We start from the raw sequence: 17336 nt of genomic DNA, 5'->3' as shown, positions 1-17336 counted from the left end.
ATTTATAATTTACTACAGTATATTGCAGCTTACCAATCATTTAATGTGGTGGTTGCATTTGTTTATTTTTTAAGGCTTTTTCTCTCTGTTTTTACCTAGTGATCTGGCCAGTAACACACCTCCTGGGATATGGTGTCTCCACTCTGGATGAAGGAGCACAGGGGGCACAGCAGCATTGTCAGTCTTGAGGGTAGAGTAGTGTTAAATTTACTAGCAGATTTATATACACTAACAAATTGAATTTGAACTCCACCTAACACTTTATAAGCAGTTACAGTAAATATTTTTTTCTTTTGAAAAAAAAAAAGATTTGACATAAACTGAGAGGGATGGTGGTATAGCAATGGGTGCCTCTGGTACTTGCACCCAATCTGCTAGCGGTAACACCACCTGTTGATTTGACCAGCAGGCAAATTTGGCTACCCCAGTTGCTGAACCATAAAAAAAAAAATACTGTCCCAGCCATCCACATGCTCAGCGTCTAAATGTTAGCTTGGCCAAACTTCTAGCAATACAACTGCTGCCTTTTTATCTGGTAGACTCTGCCCCCTTTTGTGAATTTGCGGAATGTGCTGTACCCCAGTGGAAGGTTCCAAAAAGAAATGTATATTCACGTAAGGCCATTCCAGCTCTGTACCATCATGTGGAAGGCAATGTTGTGGCCTCGTTGGACAGAGCAGTCAGCAGGAAGGTTCACATTACTGCTGACTCATGGTCCAGCAGGCATGGTCAGGGACGTTACATTTCCTTCATGGCACACTGGGTAACTCTGCTAGCATCTAGGAAGGATGCAGGACAGGGTTCAGTGCTGGAACTTGTTCCGCCACCACGTCTCCAAAACATTGGTGGTGATTCTGCCACATCTATCCTATTCTATCTATCCTATTCTTCTTCCTCTATGGCCTCTTCTACTGAATTGTCCTTTGAACCAGCAGTGCTCCCTAAGCGTTCAAGGGGCTACGCAAGCCGTCAGGCTAAAACATGTCATGCAGTGTTTCAGTTGGTCTGTTTAGGGGACAGGAGCCACACCGGGCCAGAGATTCTGTCAGTTATGCAGGGGCAGGCTCAGAGGTGGTTGACGCCACAACAGCTTGAGCAAGGAATGGTTGTATGCGACAATGGCATCAATCTTCTCTCCGCCCTCCGACAGGGACACTTGACACATGTTCCATGCTTGGCACATGTCCTGAACTTGGTGGTGCAGCGTTTCTTGAACAGGTATCCAGGCTTACAAGATCTTCTGAGGCAGGTCAGAAAAGTCTGCAGAACTCAACATTGGCAATTCTGCACACGCAGCAGAGGGCCATCAATGAGTACCTGTGTGAGTATGGCACAAGGACAGGCTCAGGGGAGCTTAGCTTCTTTTCGCCACACGAGTGGCTGCTGATAAAGGATGCATGCACTGTCCTGTCACTATTTAAGGAGCCCACAAGGATAGTGAGCCGCGATGATGCATGCATCAGCGACTCTGTCCTCTAGTCTTCCTGCTGGAGCACACGCTTCGTGGAATCATGGACAGGGCATTTGCGGCAGAACAGTGGGAGGAAGAGGAGGACTTCCTTTCTTCACAAAGCCCCCTTTATGCAGATAACATTCCTGCGGGGCCACAAAACACACAGGAGGAAGAGAAGGAGGAGGAGGATTGTGGCAGTATGGATGCAGAGGATAACATACAGTAGTCTTCAAGGAATGGTTTTCATTCCCCAGCAACCCCCGGAGTTGTACGTGGCTGGGGAGAGGTTGCTCCTGACAATGTCATCCTTAGTGACCCAGAGGACTCAGAATCTCATGCCTCCTCAAACTTACGCTGCATGGGCTCCCTGACGTGAAAGTACCCGAGGATTCGTGGTATCAAGGAGAGGGATTATTACTGATTGGCAACCCTTCTTGATCCACGTTACAGGGTAAAGTTGCAGAGCCCATCCTGCCTTCACAGAGGGAGCAGAGGATGAAACATCTTGAGGACGCCTTGAAGAAAAATGTGTGTAACACTTTTACAGACACTGTGAGGTTACCATTTCCTAGACAACGTGTTTCTGAGGCTTAGTTAGGTCAAAGGAGGAGCAGTGGAGAAGGTGGCCAGCTGACCGGTGCCTTTAAACAATTCTTTAGTCCTCAGCGCCCAGAGGTTTAAGAAACCATCGGCAGCATCTGCCGCATATGATGCAGGATTATCTAGGGGCAAGAGCAGACTTGGAGACCTTTCCAACTGAGTATCCACTGGGTTATTGGATCATCTTGAAGATGGACCACTGGCCAGAACTTGCTCAATATACAATCGAGCTACTGGCCTGTCCTGCTTCCAGCGTGCTTTCTGAACAGACATTCAGTGCTGCTGGAGGTTTTGTGATGGATAAAAGAGTGCGTCTGTCCACAGACTCTGTTGACTGGCTGATATTTATAAAAATGAATCAGTCCTAGATCAACAGCAGCTATCAAGCCCCTGATGCTGATGTAATTAATTGAATTTGCTAGGGATCTGGGATCCCTTGAAGACTGCCTATCCTATTCCTGCATCTTGATTATGCTAGCTTCCAACAATGTTTTTGGTTTACGGCACCACCAACACCCAAGGCCCAATTTTCTTACTCCTGTATGTAATTTCAATGTTTGTTTCTAATTTTTAACAGCAGGGCCCGTTCCTGTGCCCAGCAAGAGTAACTGTGTGGGGTTACGGTGTTCAGACACCACCAATACCAAAGGCCCAATTTTTCTGCACCTGTATCACAGGTGCTTGTAATTTCAATGTTTGTTTCTAGTTTTTAACAGCAGGGCCTGTTCCTGCACCCAGCAAGAGTAACTGTGAGGGGTTACAGTGTTCAGGCACCACTAGGGATGGGTGAACGGTTTGGGCTGAGCATAAGTTTGGCCTAAACATCGCCCATTCAAGTACTCGCCTAACACCTGAACTTTCTCGGCACCTAGTGGGATGTTCGCCTGCCGACAGCACAGTCAATAGGTTGTTAAGACGTCCTTGCTGAGAGCTGAATTTAAAAAAAATAATTGTAAAAAGAAAATATAAATTAAATTGGGGTAAAACAGCTTAGGGGACCCTTTTTTTTCTTTTTTTATATTTTGGCATGGGGTTCCCCTTAAAATCCAGAGGGCCTGGTATGGGCTGGGGAGGGGAACCTACACCATTTTTATCATTTTTTTTTATCTGTATTACTGGGAGCCGACAATACATTACAGCCGAGAGCAAGTTTAAATGACATTTTTTCCTTTAGAAATGTCAGTATTGCTGCAACGGGCTACATACGTTGTACAGATGCACCACTTTACAGGCACATCAAGGGGGCTCCCCAGACAGGATATTTAAAGGAACTTCTCATTTTTTTTCTTCACTTTAAGCATCATTGAAATCACTCATTCTTTACGTAAAACGATTGTTTTAAAATTTTTATTTTTGCATTGATGCATGTCCCTCAGGGAAGTAACCGGGTCCCCGTACACTTTTTATGGCAATAACTTGCTTATAAACCCTTTAAAATTAGGACTTTTGGTTTTTCGTGTTCGTGTCCCATAGACTTTAATAGGGTTTGAATGTTTGCTAGAACTTTTCCGCTGATCGAGATGTTCTGGTGCCAACTGAACCGGGGGGGTTTTCGGCCCATCGCTAGTAAGCAGTAATATAATAAACGTTTGCTTTTGGGTTTATTAGCTTTTAAATAATGTCCAGTGTGTTTTTGTAATATAATACTGTGAAATACCTTCCTTACATCCCCGCTCTTCTCTCAGCTGATTCCCTGCTGTCTTTCTCCTCTCATACCGTAGCTGTCAGAGGGGGATCTCAGCCCCTCTCCCATACAGTGTACACAGAAGCGCAGGGTGTTCGATTAGAATTGTGGAAAATACCTTCGGTACATTGGCGCTTCCATAACCCCCAGCTGTCGGCCAGGGAAAAGAGGACAGCAGAGTGGCAGATCAGCTAAACCTATTCTAATCTAATCTACCGGGCTCTTCTGTGTACACTGCAGAGGGGAGGGGCTGAGATCCCCCTCTGACAGCTATGGTATGAGAGGGGAAAGACAGGAGAGAGCAGGAGATTAGCTGAGCACAGAGCAGCGATGTACCGTAATGAAGGTATTTCACACAATTGTATTACAAAAACACTCACTGGACATATATAAAACACTAATAAAGTGCATCCTAGGATTTTATATACACTAAACTAGGTTTACACTGGATTTCTGGCAGGCAGGGAGGGCAGAGAGGGACAAACATTATAAGACCTACCCCGAAAATAAGCCCTACTGTGTCTTTTGGTACCAAAATTAATATAAGACCCGGGCTTATTTTTGGGGAAACACGGCATATATAAATGCACTTTTTTTTTAACATACAAACTGGAAAGCAATAAGGACTTTTAAGATGTTGCTTATGGAGATTTGTAGGTTATCTGTTTTTTTGCAATCCCATGGGCACTAACAATGTTAACACTTGACATGCTTGGCATCCAGATATTTGTTTAAAGTGGAGTTCCACCCTAAAAACTATCTTTGCACCGTCCGCTAGCTTAGCTGAACCTGAAAAAGAATTGGATAATTAACATTTTTTTTTCTGTTTCACTTACCTTGTTTTTAATAAAAATACACTTACCTTCCTTCCTCTTCCTCCCTCTGCGGCCGCGGCCCACGCCGTCACTTCCTTCTTGCATTGACTCCTGGGAGATGAGCTTCATCGATCCCAGGAGTCAATGTGCCTGCACCGGTGTCACTCGTCACTTCCGGGGCAGGTGCGTCATTCCCTGCTGAACAGCTTCTGGGATGCACCGGAAGTGACAAGCAGGGCATTCTGGGACTCCGACGTCATCGAGAGGACAGGAAGAGGGATGCTCTGGCTTCAGCTGCCCACACCTGAGATGGCAGCTCTGGACAAGACATTTTCAAAGTAAGTATTTCTTCTTACAGGTAAGTGAAGCCGGGGATAGTTCAGAGGCTATCGTAGGCTTAAATGCACTGCCCTGACTGTCCCGGGGGTATTTTTAGCTAAAAAAAATTTTTTAGCCCGGAACTCCGCTTTAATGTAACTCCATTTTTTTTTTACCTTACCAAAACAAATATGTTGTGTGTGCAATAAAACTTTGTTTTTTTTTTTTTTCCCTGGATATATATGTTTAACCAGTTGCCGACTGCCTAACGACAATTTACGTCGGCAGTCAGCCCCTCACAGGTAAAGCGATGTAGGTCTACGTCGCTAGCCTGTGAGGCTCTAGAGAGCGAGCGCGCGCCACCGGAGGCGCGCTCCCGCTCGCTCACGGACCCCCCAGTGCGTGTGCCCGGCGGACCCGATATCCGCCGGGCACTCGCGATTGTCCGTTACAGCGGGAGAAAGACAGCGGGAGAAAGGCAGGCGGCTAATGTAAACAAAGCTGCCTGTCATTCTCCCCTGTGTAAGAATGGATATCATACGGTTCTACTATGTAGGACCGTTGATCTCTGTTCTTACACCTCAAGCCACAGCCAATCACAGTAAGAAGCACGCCCCTAGGGACACACTTAACCCCTCCTTCTCAAAAAAAAGTTAACCCCTTCACTGCCAGTGTCATTTTTACAGTAACAGTGCATATGTATAGCACTGATTACTGTAGTAATGTCACTGGTAACCCCAAAAGTGTCAAAAATGTCAGTCAAGGGTCCGATCTGTCCGCCGCAATGTCGCAGTCCCGCTAAAAAAAAAAAAAAAAAAAATCGCAGATCGCCGCCATTACTCGTTAAAAAAAAAAAACCAAAAATGAAAAAAATCTTTCCCTTAGTTAGTAAACGCAATAACTTTTGCGCAAACCAATCAAAATACGCTTTTTGCGATTTTTTTATTACCAAACATATGTAGCATAAAACAAATTGGCCTAAAATGTTAAAAAATTTTGATTTTTACATTTTTTTGGGGGGGAATTTCATATAAAAAATGTGAAAAATATAGTTATTTTTGCAAAATTGTCGCTCTTTTTTTGTTTATAGCGCATGATCAAAAAATCACACAGGTGATCAAATACTGCCAAAAGAAAGCTCTGTTTGTGGGAATAAAAGGACGTCAATTTCGTTTGGGTACAGTGTCGCACGACCGCGCAATTGTCCGTTAAAGTCACGCAGTGCCGAATCGCAAAATAGACCCTGGTCAGGAAGGGGGTAAAATCTTCCGGGGCTTAAGTGGTTAATAAACAGTTGTACAAATATTGTGTTACATAAAAGATTGCAACTTCTACCATGTTAGTAGCAGGTCCTCTGCTCACAGGAAATATATCATGTTCTATGGGGCTATGGGGGATGGTAATTTTAATGGCCAAAAATACAGATTTTTACATGTGTGCAAAAAAATATATATATCAGAATTGGTTTATCGACTAGTGACGTTTCCATCGTCATCAGTGACATCATAGCAGCCAGTCACCTCCGCCCTCTTTGGGAACCGTTAACTTCTACAGGATACCAATCACGAGCGGGGCCGCCTAGAGACCCCGCCCACACCATGACATTCAGTCCAATCAGCGCCTACCACTCGACCCCGCCCAGCCACTAGTATTGGTACTCTGTGCAGTCCTCGGCAGCGTACACTGATACACTAAGTTGGAAGGGAAACGTCATTTCCCACTCCACACCCTTCCTCCCCGCCCTCTGGCCGCTTGCTTTGACGGACGTTTCATTGTACCAATCGCTGGAGAAACGTATCAGGCGCGGCCCAATGACGGAACAGGCAGGGCGGGAGAAGCCTGCGCGGCGGATTTCCTGCTGTTCTCCGTCAGCCTGTCGCTCTCAGGCGCTGGTCCGATCCATTAATTAGCCGGGGGGGTCGCCTTGCTGCAGCGGAGAGCTCAGGATTAGCCCGGTATTCGCCACCTTCCCTCACTGCCTGGCCTGGTCCGCCTCCTCATCCGCTGTGTGAAGTCTTCCTCGCCTGGGTCTGGGAACTCGCTGCCTACAACATGCCGGCCGTGTCAAAAGGGGACGGGATGCGGGGACTGGCCGTCTTCATCTCTGACATCAGGAACTGTGAGTGGGACTCCGGGGAGGGAGTTGTGGGGAGAAGGGAGGGGGCTGCGGCCTGTGTGTCAGTATGGTCGGCTGTCAGGAAGTTTGAATGGGGTGTGGAGAGCCTGTCATGGCAGAACAGACCCCCCCTCCCCCCCATTCTATCACCTCAATGGTCTGCTCTGACTACCAGGGTCTCTCCTGGAGCAGCTGTCACCACCCCCATCTACCCAGATCAGAGCCTGATACCGACCACTGATTGGAGGGTGGGGGAGTGATTGTCACATCAACAACCCGATCTGTCAAAATGGTCATCCATCTATTAACGTCTGTCAGTTCGCCGGGGTCGTGGTGCTGGAGCGGCGGTCCATTCGCCGTGGTGCTGGAGCGGCGGTCCGTTCGCCGTGGTGTTGGAGCGGCGGTCCGTTCGCCGTGGTGCTGGAGCGGCGGTCCGTTCGCCGGGGTGCAGGAGCGGCGGTCCGTTCGCCGGGGTGCAGGAGCGGCGGTCCGTTCGCCGGGGTGCAGGAGCGGGGGTCCGTTCCCCGTGGTGCAGGAGCGGCGGTCCGTTCCCCGTGGTGCTGCAGCGGCGGTCCGTTCGCCGGAGCCGGGGTGCAGGAGCGGCGGTCCGTTCCCCGTGGTGCTGCAGCGGCGGTCCGTTCGCCGGAGCCGGGGTGCAGGAGCGGCGGTCCGTTCGCCGGGGTGCAGGAGCGGCGGTCCGTTCGCCGGGGTGCAGGAGCGGCGGTCCGTTCGCCGGGGTGCTGGAGCGGCGATCCGTTCGCCGGGGTGCTGGAGCGGCGGTCCGTTCGGGGTGCTGGAGCGGCGGTCCGTTCGCCGGGGTCGTGGTGCTGGAGCGGCGGTCCGTTCGCCGGGGTCGTGGTGCAGGAGCAGCGGTCCGTTCCCCGTGGGGCTGCAGCGGCGGTCCGTTCGCCAGGGTCGTGGTGCTGGAGCGGCGGTCCGTTCGCCGTGGTGCTGGAGCGGCGGTCCGTTCGCCGTGGTGCTGGAGCGGCGGTCCGTTCGCCGGGGTGCAGGAGCGGGGGTCCGTTCCCCGTGGTGCTGCAGCGGCGGTCCGTTCCCCGTGGTGCTGCAGCGGCGGTCCGTTCGCCGGAGCCGGGGTGCAGGAGCGGCGGTCCGTTCCCCGTGGTGCTGCAGCGGCGGTCCGTTCGCCGGAGCCGGGGTGCAGGAGCGGCGGTCCGTTCGCCGGGGTGCAGGAGCAGCGGTCCGTTCGCCGGGGTGCTGGAGCGGCGGTCCGTTCGCTGGGGTGCTGGAGCGGCGGTCCGTTCGCCGGGGTGCTGGAGCGGCGATCCGTTCGCCGGGGTGCTGGAGCGGCGGTCCGTTCGGGGTGCTGGAGCGGCGGTCCGTTCGCCGGGGTCGTGGTGCAGGAGCAGCGGTCCGTTCCCCGTGGGGCTGCAGCGGCGGTCCGTTCGCCGGGGTCGTGGTGCAGGAGCAGCGGTCCGTTCGCCGTGGTGCAGGAGCGTCGGTCTGTTCCCCGTGGTGCTGCAGCGGCGGTCCGTTCGCCGGGGCCGGGGTGCAGGAGCGGCGGTCCGTTCACCGGGGTCGTGGTGCAGGAGCGGCGGTCCGTTTGCCGTGGTGCTGCAGCGGCGGTCCGTTCCCCGGGGCCGGGGTGCAGGAGCGGCGGTCCTTTTCGCCGTGGTGCAGGAGCGGTGGTCAGTTCAGCGGGGGTCGTGGTGCAGGAGCGGCGGTCTGTTCAGCGGGGGTGCAGGAGCGGCGGTCCGTTCGCCGGGGTGCAGGAGCGGCGGTCCGTTCGCCGGGGTGCAGGAGCGGCGGTCCGTTCGCCGGGGTGCAGGAGCGGCGGTCCGTTCGCCAGGGCCGGGGTGCAGGAGCGGCGGTCCTTTTCCCCGTGGTGCTGCAGCGGCGGTCCGTTCCCCGGGGCCGGGGTGCAGGAGCGGCGGTCCGTTCGCCGGGGTGCTGCAGCGGCGGTCTGTTCCCCGTGGTGCTGCAGCGGCGGTCTGTTCCCCGTGGTGCTGCAGCGGCGGTCTGTTCCCCGTGGTGCTGCAGCGGCGGTCTGTTCCCCGTGGTGCTGCAGCGGCGGTCTGTTCCCCGTGGTGCTGCAGCGGCGGTCTGTTCCCCGTGGTGCTGCAGCGGTGGTCCGTTCGCCAGGGTGCTGGAGCGGCGGTCCGTTCGCCGGGGTCGTGGTGCTGGAGCGGCGGTCCGTTCGCCGGGGTCGTGGTGCAGGAGCAGCGGTCCGTTCCCCGTGGGGCTGCAGCGGCGATCCGTTCGCCGGGGTCGTGGTGCAGGAGCGGCGGTCCGTTCGCCGGGGTGCAGGAGCGGCGGTCTGTTCCCCGTGGTGCAGGAGCGGCGGTCCGTTCGCCGGGGCCGGGGTGCAGGAGCGGCGGTCCGTTCGCCGGGGCCGGGGTGCAGGAGCGGCGGTCCGTTCGCCGGGGTGCAGGAGCGGCGGTCCGTTCGCCGCGGTGCTGGAGCTGCGGTCCATTCGGGGTCGTGGTGCAGGAGCGGCGGTCCGTTGGCCGTGGTGCAGGAGCGGCGGTCCGTTGGCCGTGGTGCAGGAGCGGCGGTCCGTTGGCCGTGGTGCAGGAGCGGCGGTCCGTTCCCCGCGGTGCAGGAGCGGCGGTCTGTTCCCCGCGGTGCAGGAGCGGCGGTCCGTTCCCCGGGGCCGGGGTGCAGGAGCGGCGGTCAGTTCAGCGGGGGTCGTGGTGCAGGAGCGGCGGTCTGTTCAGCGGGGGTTGTGGCGCTGGAGCGGCGGTCAGCTCGCCGGGGGTTGTGGTGCTGGAGCGGCGGTCTGTTCAGCGGGGGTTGTGGCGCTGGAGCGGCGGTCTGTTCAGTGGGGGTTGTGGCGCTGGAGCGGCGGTCAGCTCGCCGGGGGTCGTGGTGCTGGTGCGGCGGTCCGTTTCCTCACCTTTCCCCTGACTTCCATATGTCATCCTCTAAGGAGACCCTTTGGAATTCGGAGAAGGTCAAATCTTTTGAGCAGATGCAATGCCTGCTTCAGTGAACTGATGTGTCAGTTGAATTTTTTTTTTGAGCTGGGAATAGTTGGTTTAGTAAAGTAGAACTAAACCCTCCTGTTCTTCTTCTCAGCCATGGAAGCGGTCATCTTAGCCTATTTTTGATCTGCAACTGCCATGGTGCTGCATAGCTGATCATTTGTGACTTCAGCCATTTGGCGGTTTGACAGTTAGGTTGAGAGCACAATCAAGGGTGACAGTTACATTATCCAGCATGCTAGGAATGCTAACTGTTTTTAATTGTTCAGGAGGATGACAGAATGTAAAAAAGGCAGACCACTGTTCTGTCAGACAGGAAGAGAGAGATTTTTGTGTTCCTACTAATCAAGAACACAGATCTTTCTCTTCCTGCAGTCAGTCCACTCCCCACACAGTTAGAAAGCACTCCATAGGAGCACACTTAACCCCTTGATCGCCCCTGTGTTAACCCCTTCCCTGCCAGTGTAATTTTATACAGTAACCGTGCATATTATTAGCACTGATTACTGTATTAGTGTCACTGGTCCTCAAAAAGTGTCAATTAGTGTCAGATTTGTCCGCTGCAACGCAGCAATGTCGCAGTCCTGCTAAAAATTGCTGCCAATACTAATAGAAATAAAAAATATAAGTTCATAAATCTATCCTATGGTTTGTAAACGCTATAACCTTTGTGCAAACCAATATACGCTTTTTTATTTTATTGGATGTGTTTTTATAGAAAGTAAAAAAATGTGTTTTTTTTTTTGTCACTCCTTTTTGTGCAAAAAATAAAAACTGCAGAGGTGATCAAATGCCACCAAAATAAATCTCCAGTTGTGGGGAAAACAAGGACATCAATTTTATTTGGGTACAGTTTCGCATGTCTGCTCAATTGTCAAAGTAACGCAGTGCCGTATCGCAAAAATGACCTGGTCATTAAGAGGGTGTAACATGGGGGTTAGCCCAGTGGCAGATGCGTTTTTCCAGTGATTCACTGCAGGCAGGTACTATATTTTAAGGGCCTGGCAGCCCATTTTTATTAAAAGGCAAAATAAGTCCAAAACACAGGATTCCCACGCAGAAGTTCTTCTCCAGTCAATGTATATCAAACTGAAAATGCTAGCCCACCTGGCTCTCTCGCTGGAGCACTACCTCTGCTCTTGGTGCTGGTCACACAGACCACAGATTCCTTTAGTGTGGACTGTGACGGGTATCAGACCCCTGGCCTTCTCATCCACCTCGTGACCAAAGACCAAATAATCTCACACCCTGCCGTCACTTGCGTAACAATGCCACTCTCATCTGCACACAAATTGTCCAGCTTGCGGGACCACAATCTAGATGCCAGCAGACTGAGAGCGATTGTCACCGGGCTAATTAAACAATTAACCCTTTCTCTGCCACCACCTCTACATTATAATGAGCCTAGAGGACGCTCGTAATTTTACAAATATCAATTATGACTTTAGAATAACCGTCTGTAACACACACTGTCACCTCAGACAAGAATGTTTCAGATAGGTGAGCCTAAACAGTAGCGTGCTTTCAGGAGGCAGGTTCTTTTGGGTCAAGTTGCATTTAAGAGCTTAGAGACAAAGTTAACACTTTTCAAAATAAGGTTTAATTATAAGAAAGGTTAAAATTGGTGCGAATAAAAATGTTTACAAAAAAATGGGTTACAAAAAAATAGACACAATACAGCAATTTAGAAATAGGAGAATAAAGAATGAAAATACTTGCTTTAAAACGGTCTCGGTATTACCTTAGTTTCAGAAGCTGAACAGGTATGATTGGTTCCCCGTGGGCGATGTTATGGCTTCGATGGTAGGATGAGAACTGAGCTCTCTATCAGTTCCTGTCCTTTTCTCTGACCCTCCAGGGGGTGTCACCAGAAGTACTTGGCCAATAGGCTCTGAGTCTATAAACTGCTAAGGGACCTCCCGGTTTGACAGATTAATAAAAGCACTCATATCTTGAGATATGAAACGGTTACATGCTTGAAACCGATATTTTATGGTCCAGGTTTTTTATGTCCTATCTTTAGACACTAAACATGGGTTATCTCGGAATAACCTCTGACCTGTAAGGCATCTGATCGCTAGCTTGTCTTTCCTAGGCATGAAGGTGTTCAAGTTTGATCTTAATTCGATCGGTATTTTATCTGGCATTCAAATATATTTTTTCTAGAGACCTATCTTGCTTGGGTTATTAAGTTAGGAAGTTTTGTGGTTGACTGTGTCATTTTCGAATGACCTAGGAGCCATATGCTGTGTTCAGATTACCAATTAGCTCTAAGGACGAGGAGACGGAATGTCTGTGCGGTCAATCTGCTTGTGTATATTAAAGGTGTGAAAAATGTCAGCTGTGCAGGAACCTGGCATTTAGTAACCCAGGGGGTCATTAACACTGCCAAAAGGCTGGGGGGTTGAGGCTGGTAAGAATGACCCATTTGGTTTTAACGCGGTCAACTAAGCTCGCAACACAAGATGGATGCTTGCGACAGCATTTGAACGAAATGGCGGCCTGTCAAACTAGGGTGCCAACGCACGATACCATTACATGGACGACTTCACACTAATGCACACAGCTCCACACTGAGGTACACCACTCTTCTGGCCCCAGGACGTTTACTGTCTCCTACAACACTCAGGCTTTGACTGCCACAGGCAGCCTCTCCGACTACTGGAGACCACCTGTCTCCCTTGGGTGGAGCAGTCTCTAACTGGAGCCCTGATGTTGTCCTTAACCTTGATTATAAGGGCTGTGTGCACCTGCTGGTCATCCACAAAACCTGGACACAGAGTTGGAGACTCTGTCCCTCCCAAGACTCTGTGAAATCTCCACACTACAGAGCCCCTTTCAGGACTACCAAAACCTGGAGAAAGCTGCAACAGCAGTTTTCTCCACTGCACGTCTACGCTCTGTAGTCCTGCACAGAGCCAATGTGCACACTTTGTGCCTTTTTTTTTAATGACCACTTTCACCGTGACAGTTTTGACCTTTCACAAGGGGTAAAATCTTCCTGGGCTGAAGTGGTTAAAGCTCAACTCCAGGCTTTAAAGTGGTAGTATACTCTGCCATTAAAATTTTACCTACAGGTAAGCCAGTCGCAGTCGATCTGTACTGTGATTAGCTTTGACCTATTGCAGCTAATCGCAACAAAACGGACTAAATGAATCCGTTACATTCAGTAAAATGCTTACTTATAGCAATGTAAGTAAACTTGAATTTTTTTTTTTTAATTATGTTCCAAAAAATATGACGAAAAAAATTACAACTTCAAAAACCCTGCCATGCCTCTTACTAAACAGCTTGGACTGTCTACTTTCCAAAAAGGGGTCATTTATTATTATTTTCTAAAGTGTGTGTGTGTGTGTGTGTGTGTGTGTATATAATATATAATTTATGTATTTTTTTTTTTTTTTTTTAGCCTAGGGGGTCTCCAAACTATGGGAATGTTGGTACGTTCACTGGGATTGGTTTACGGGAATGTCTGTCCGTTCACTGGGATTGGTGTATGGAATGTCTGTCCGTTCACTGGGATTGGTGTATGGGAATGTTGGTGCGTTCACTGGGATTGGTGCATGGGAATGTCTGTCTGTTTACTGGGATCGGTGTAAGGGAATGTCTGTCTGTTTACTGGGATCGGTGTAAGGGAATGTCTGTCTGTTTACTGGGATCGGTGTAAGGGAATGTCTGTCTGTTTACTGGGATCAGTGTATGGGATTGTTGGTGCGTTCACTGGGATCAGTGTATGGGATTGTTGGTGCATTCACTGGGATCGTTGTAAGGGAATGTTGGTGCGTTCACTGGGATCAGTGTATGGGATTGTTGGTGCATTCACTGGGATCGGTGTATGGGATTGTTGGTGCGTTCACTGGGATCGGTGTATGGGATTGTTGGTGCGTTCACTGGGATCGGTGTATGGGATTGTTGGTGCGTTCACTGGGATCGGTGTATGGGATTGTTGGTGCGTTCACTGGGATCGGTGTATGGGAATGTTGGTGCGTTCACTGGGATCGGTGTATGGGATTGTTGGTGCGTTCACTGGGATCGGTGTATGGGAATGTTGGTGCGTTCACTGGGATCGGTGTATGGGAATGTTGGTGCGTTCACTGGGATCGGTGTATGGGAATGTTGGTGTGTTCACTGGGATCGGTGTATGGGAATGTTGGTGCGTTCACTGGGATCGGTATACAGGAATTAATTCGCCTTTCCCCTGACTTTCATATATCATCATCAATCAAGGAGACCCATTGGTGTGCTAAGAAGGCCAAATCTTTTAAACAGATGCAATGTCTGCTTTCATGTGTGTCCATTGATGCTTTTTTGGAGGTGGAAATAGTTTGGTTATTAAAGGCAGATTTGTTTTTTCTAATAAACACTTCATACTTACCTGTGTAGTGGTTTGACCAGAACAGCCCAAATCCTCTTCGTGGGTCCCTCCCCTGCTACAGGGGCTCCCGGGCCATTCACACATGGAGCACAGCTAGGCCCCATCCCCACTCTCTCTGCATTTGCTCACAGGGTGTGATTGACAGTTGTGGAAACCAATGGCTCCCGCTGCTGTCTCAGCCAATGAGGAGACAGAGACCTGGTAGAGTCGCTGCTCTCCGGCTCAGGTAAGTATTTGGGGGGTGGGGGGAGCTGACACCAGGGTTTTTACCTTCATGCATAAAATGCATGAAGGTTAAAAACCTTGAGCTTTTTCAACATCTTTAACCGGTTGCCGACCGCCGCACGACTATATACTGCGGCGGTCAGCCCCGGCCAGGCAGAGTGACGTAGCGGTACGTCACTAGCCTTCGCCGCTCTGGCGCGCGCGCGCGCGCACCCGCGGTCCCGCCGATGACTCGATTGGGTTCAGAACCGATCAGTCATCAGGTCCAGGCCAATCATTTTTGGTCTGGACCTGTTGATCGGTCCTGCCCAATCAGATCTCCCTCTAAGCCTGTGAAATGTAAACACAGGCTTAGAGGAGATGTGCCCTCCCCTCCCAACGGTCTTTTTGGATCCAGCGTGAGAGGAGAGCACATCTAATTGTAAGTACAGCACCAAGCACGTACATACACAGTTAGATAGGCACATTTCACCCCCGATCGCCCCCCCAATTAACCCCTACAGCACCTGACACAACACACACTATATACAGCATATAGCATATACCTATATACCTGTATAAGTGTGATTTGTGAACAGGTGTAGCCCTTGCGACCCCCCCCTTTTCCACTCAAATTACCCCCCACCCCCACCTAATAAAGATTTAACCCACTGATCCCCCCTGAACCCCCCCTGATCACCGCCGTTAACCCCTACACCCTCTGTCACATCAGCACTAATACAAACGCAATATACGGTGTTATTGTATTTTTGTATTAGTGTCATTGTGATCAGAATTAGCGCAGGCGACTAAGTTTCTGTCCCAAGAAGGTTTAGGGTCCCCGCCACCCGCCCAATAAAGATTTAAGCCCCTGACCCCCCCCTGATCACCCCTACACCCCCTGCCATAACACACACCGTATACAGTATATAGCATTTTGCTATATACCCGTATAAGTGTGATTTGTGGTCAGGTCTAGCGCTTGCGACCCCCCTTTTTCCACTTGAATTACCCGCCACCCCCCCCTAATAAAGATTTAAGCCCCTGATCCCACCTGATCCCCCCCTGATCACCGCTAGTTAACCCCTACACCCTCTGTCACATCAGCACTAATACAAACGTAATATACTGTGTTTTTGTATTTTTGTATTAGTGTCATTGTGATCAGAATTAGCGCAGGCGACTAAGTTTGTGTCCCAAGCAGGTTTAGGGTCCCCCCCACCCGCCCAATAAAGATTTAATCCCCTGATCCCCTCCTGATCACCCCTACACCCCCTGCCACAACGCACACTGTATACAGTATATAGCATTTTCTATATACCCGTATAAGTGTGACTTGTGACCAGGTTTAGCGCTTGCCACCGTTCCTTTTATCCTTAGGATACCCGCCAGTCCCTTCCAATAAAGATTTAAACCCCTGATCCCCCCCTGATCACATCCCGTTAACCCCTACACCCTCTGTCACATTAGCACTAATACACACATAATATACTGTTTTTACTGTATTTTTGTATTGGTGTCATTGTGACTTGAGGTTGCTCTAGCTAGCTAGTTTCTTTCCCAAAGGAGGTTTAGGGTCCCCGCCACCCCCCCCCAGATCCCCGGCGCATAGTTTAGAAGTAACCCCTTGATCACCACACACGCACGCACGCACGCACGCACCTACACTTCCATTTCTAGTATAGTGTTTGAACAGATCAATATCTGATCTGATCAGAGCTATACTAGCGCCCCCATAGTTTAGGGTTCCCAAAACGCGGTGTTTGCACGATCAGCACTGATTCCGGCCAGCACCTGCGTTTAACCCTTTCACCCAGGTAAGTGTAGTAATCAATAGATTACTGTCACTTACAAAAAACACAAGACACAAAACCGCTGTGTTAGCAGAGTCAGGCCTGATCCCTGCTAGCATTAGCAGTTTTTTTGGTAGCGCTTGAAATAGTCTTCGACAACCAGGTGCTTTTATTACCTGTGAGTCGCATCACTGTACGGGTAAATTTAGTTACCAAAATGTCTAAACGTTCGTACAGTGATGAAGCTATTTACAGTATAATGTCCATGTCAGGTGAGAGCGATGGGGAAGCCTCACCGGCAGAATCAGGGTCAGTATACGAACCAGATGACAGCAGCGGCTCCCTGACAGACAGCTCCGACGACAGATGGGTCCCTGTTAGACCCAGGCGTACCCGACCCCATTCTGGTGTTGTTGAAATGCAGGAATCGCAGGGTGCTCGTATGGAGCAGAGTGTGGGTACTAGTGCCGCTCATCCTTCTGGCGACCTGGCAAGCGCCAGCGGCCTAGTACAACCTGGACCTAGTACAACCAGCACTGCAGTAAGACCTGGTGACGTGGCGAGTCCCCTAAGTGCAGTTGAAGCTGGTGCGGTGGCTAGCACAAGTAGTGGCCCGCAGCCACCGCGTATTCGAAGACAGGCCCGTAGAGCCCATAGTGCCCTCCCTGATGCGCTGGCATATCCCAATTGGCAACCCACTGATTCTACAGCGCCAGTACTTCCCCCATTCACCGCCCAACCTGGAATCCACGTGGAGACAGCTGGTTTTACGCCCCTGAACTTTTTTGAGCTGTTCTTCACGGAAGATCTTTTCAGATCTATTGTGGATCAATCAAATTTATATGCTCAACAATTTATCGCCGCCAACCCAAATTCGCACCTTGCCAGACGATTCGGCTGGAATCCTATAACGGTTTCCGAATTTAAGATCTTTCTGGGCCTTTCCCTCCACATGGGCATAACTAAACAAAGTGAATTGCGGCTATATTGGTCCACTAGCCCAGCTCACCATATGCGCATGTACTCTGCCTCCATG

The 17336-nt window shown here is 50.5% G+C and overlaps 1 protein-coding gene across 2 annotated transcripts in view; it reads left to right on the top strand.

The window, feature by feature from the left end:
* Window positions 1-6509: 6509 nt before the first annotated feature.
* AP2A1 (adaptor related protein complex 2 subunit alpha 1) overlaps window positions 6510-17336 on the top strand; it is a 136069-nt gene continuing 125242 nt past the window's right edge. For both annotated transcript variants that reach the window (XM_082273796.1, XM_082273795.1), the window contains exon 1: window positions 6510-6989. In XM_082273796.1, the coding sequence (XP_082129922.1) occupies window positions 6923-6989 (67 nt within the window). In that variant the 5' untranslated portion in view covers window positions 6510-6922. The remainder of the gene's footprint in view (window positions 6990-17336) is intronic.

This window comes from Pelophylax lessonae, assembly GCF_965119305.1.
Source record: "Pelophylax lessonae genome assembly, chromosome: 12".
Lineage (NCBI taxonomy): Eukaryota > Metazoa > Chordata > Amphibia > Anura > Ranidae > Pelophylax > Pelophylax lessonae.
The sequence above is the reverse complement of the archived record's forward strand: the minus strand, read 5'-3'. Positions and strand labels throughout refer to the sequence as shown.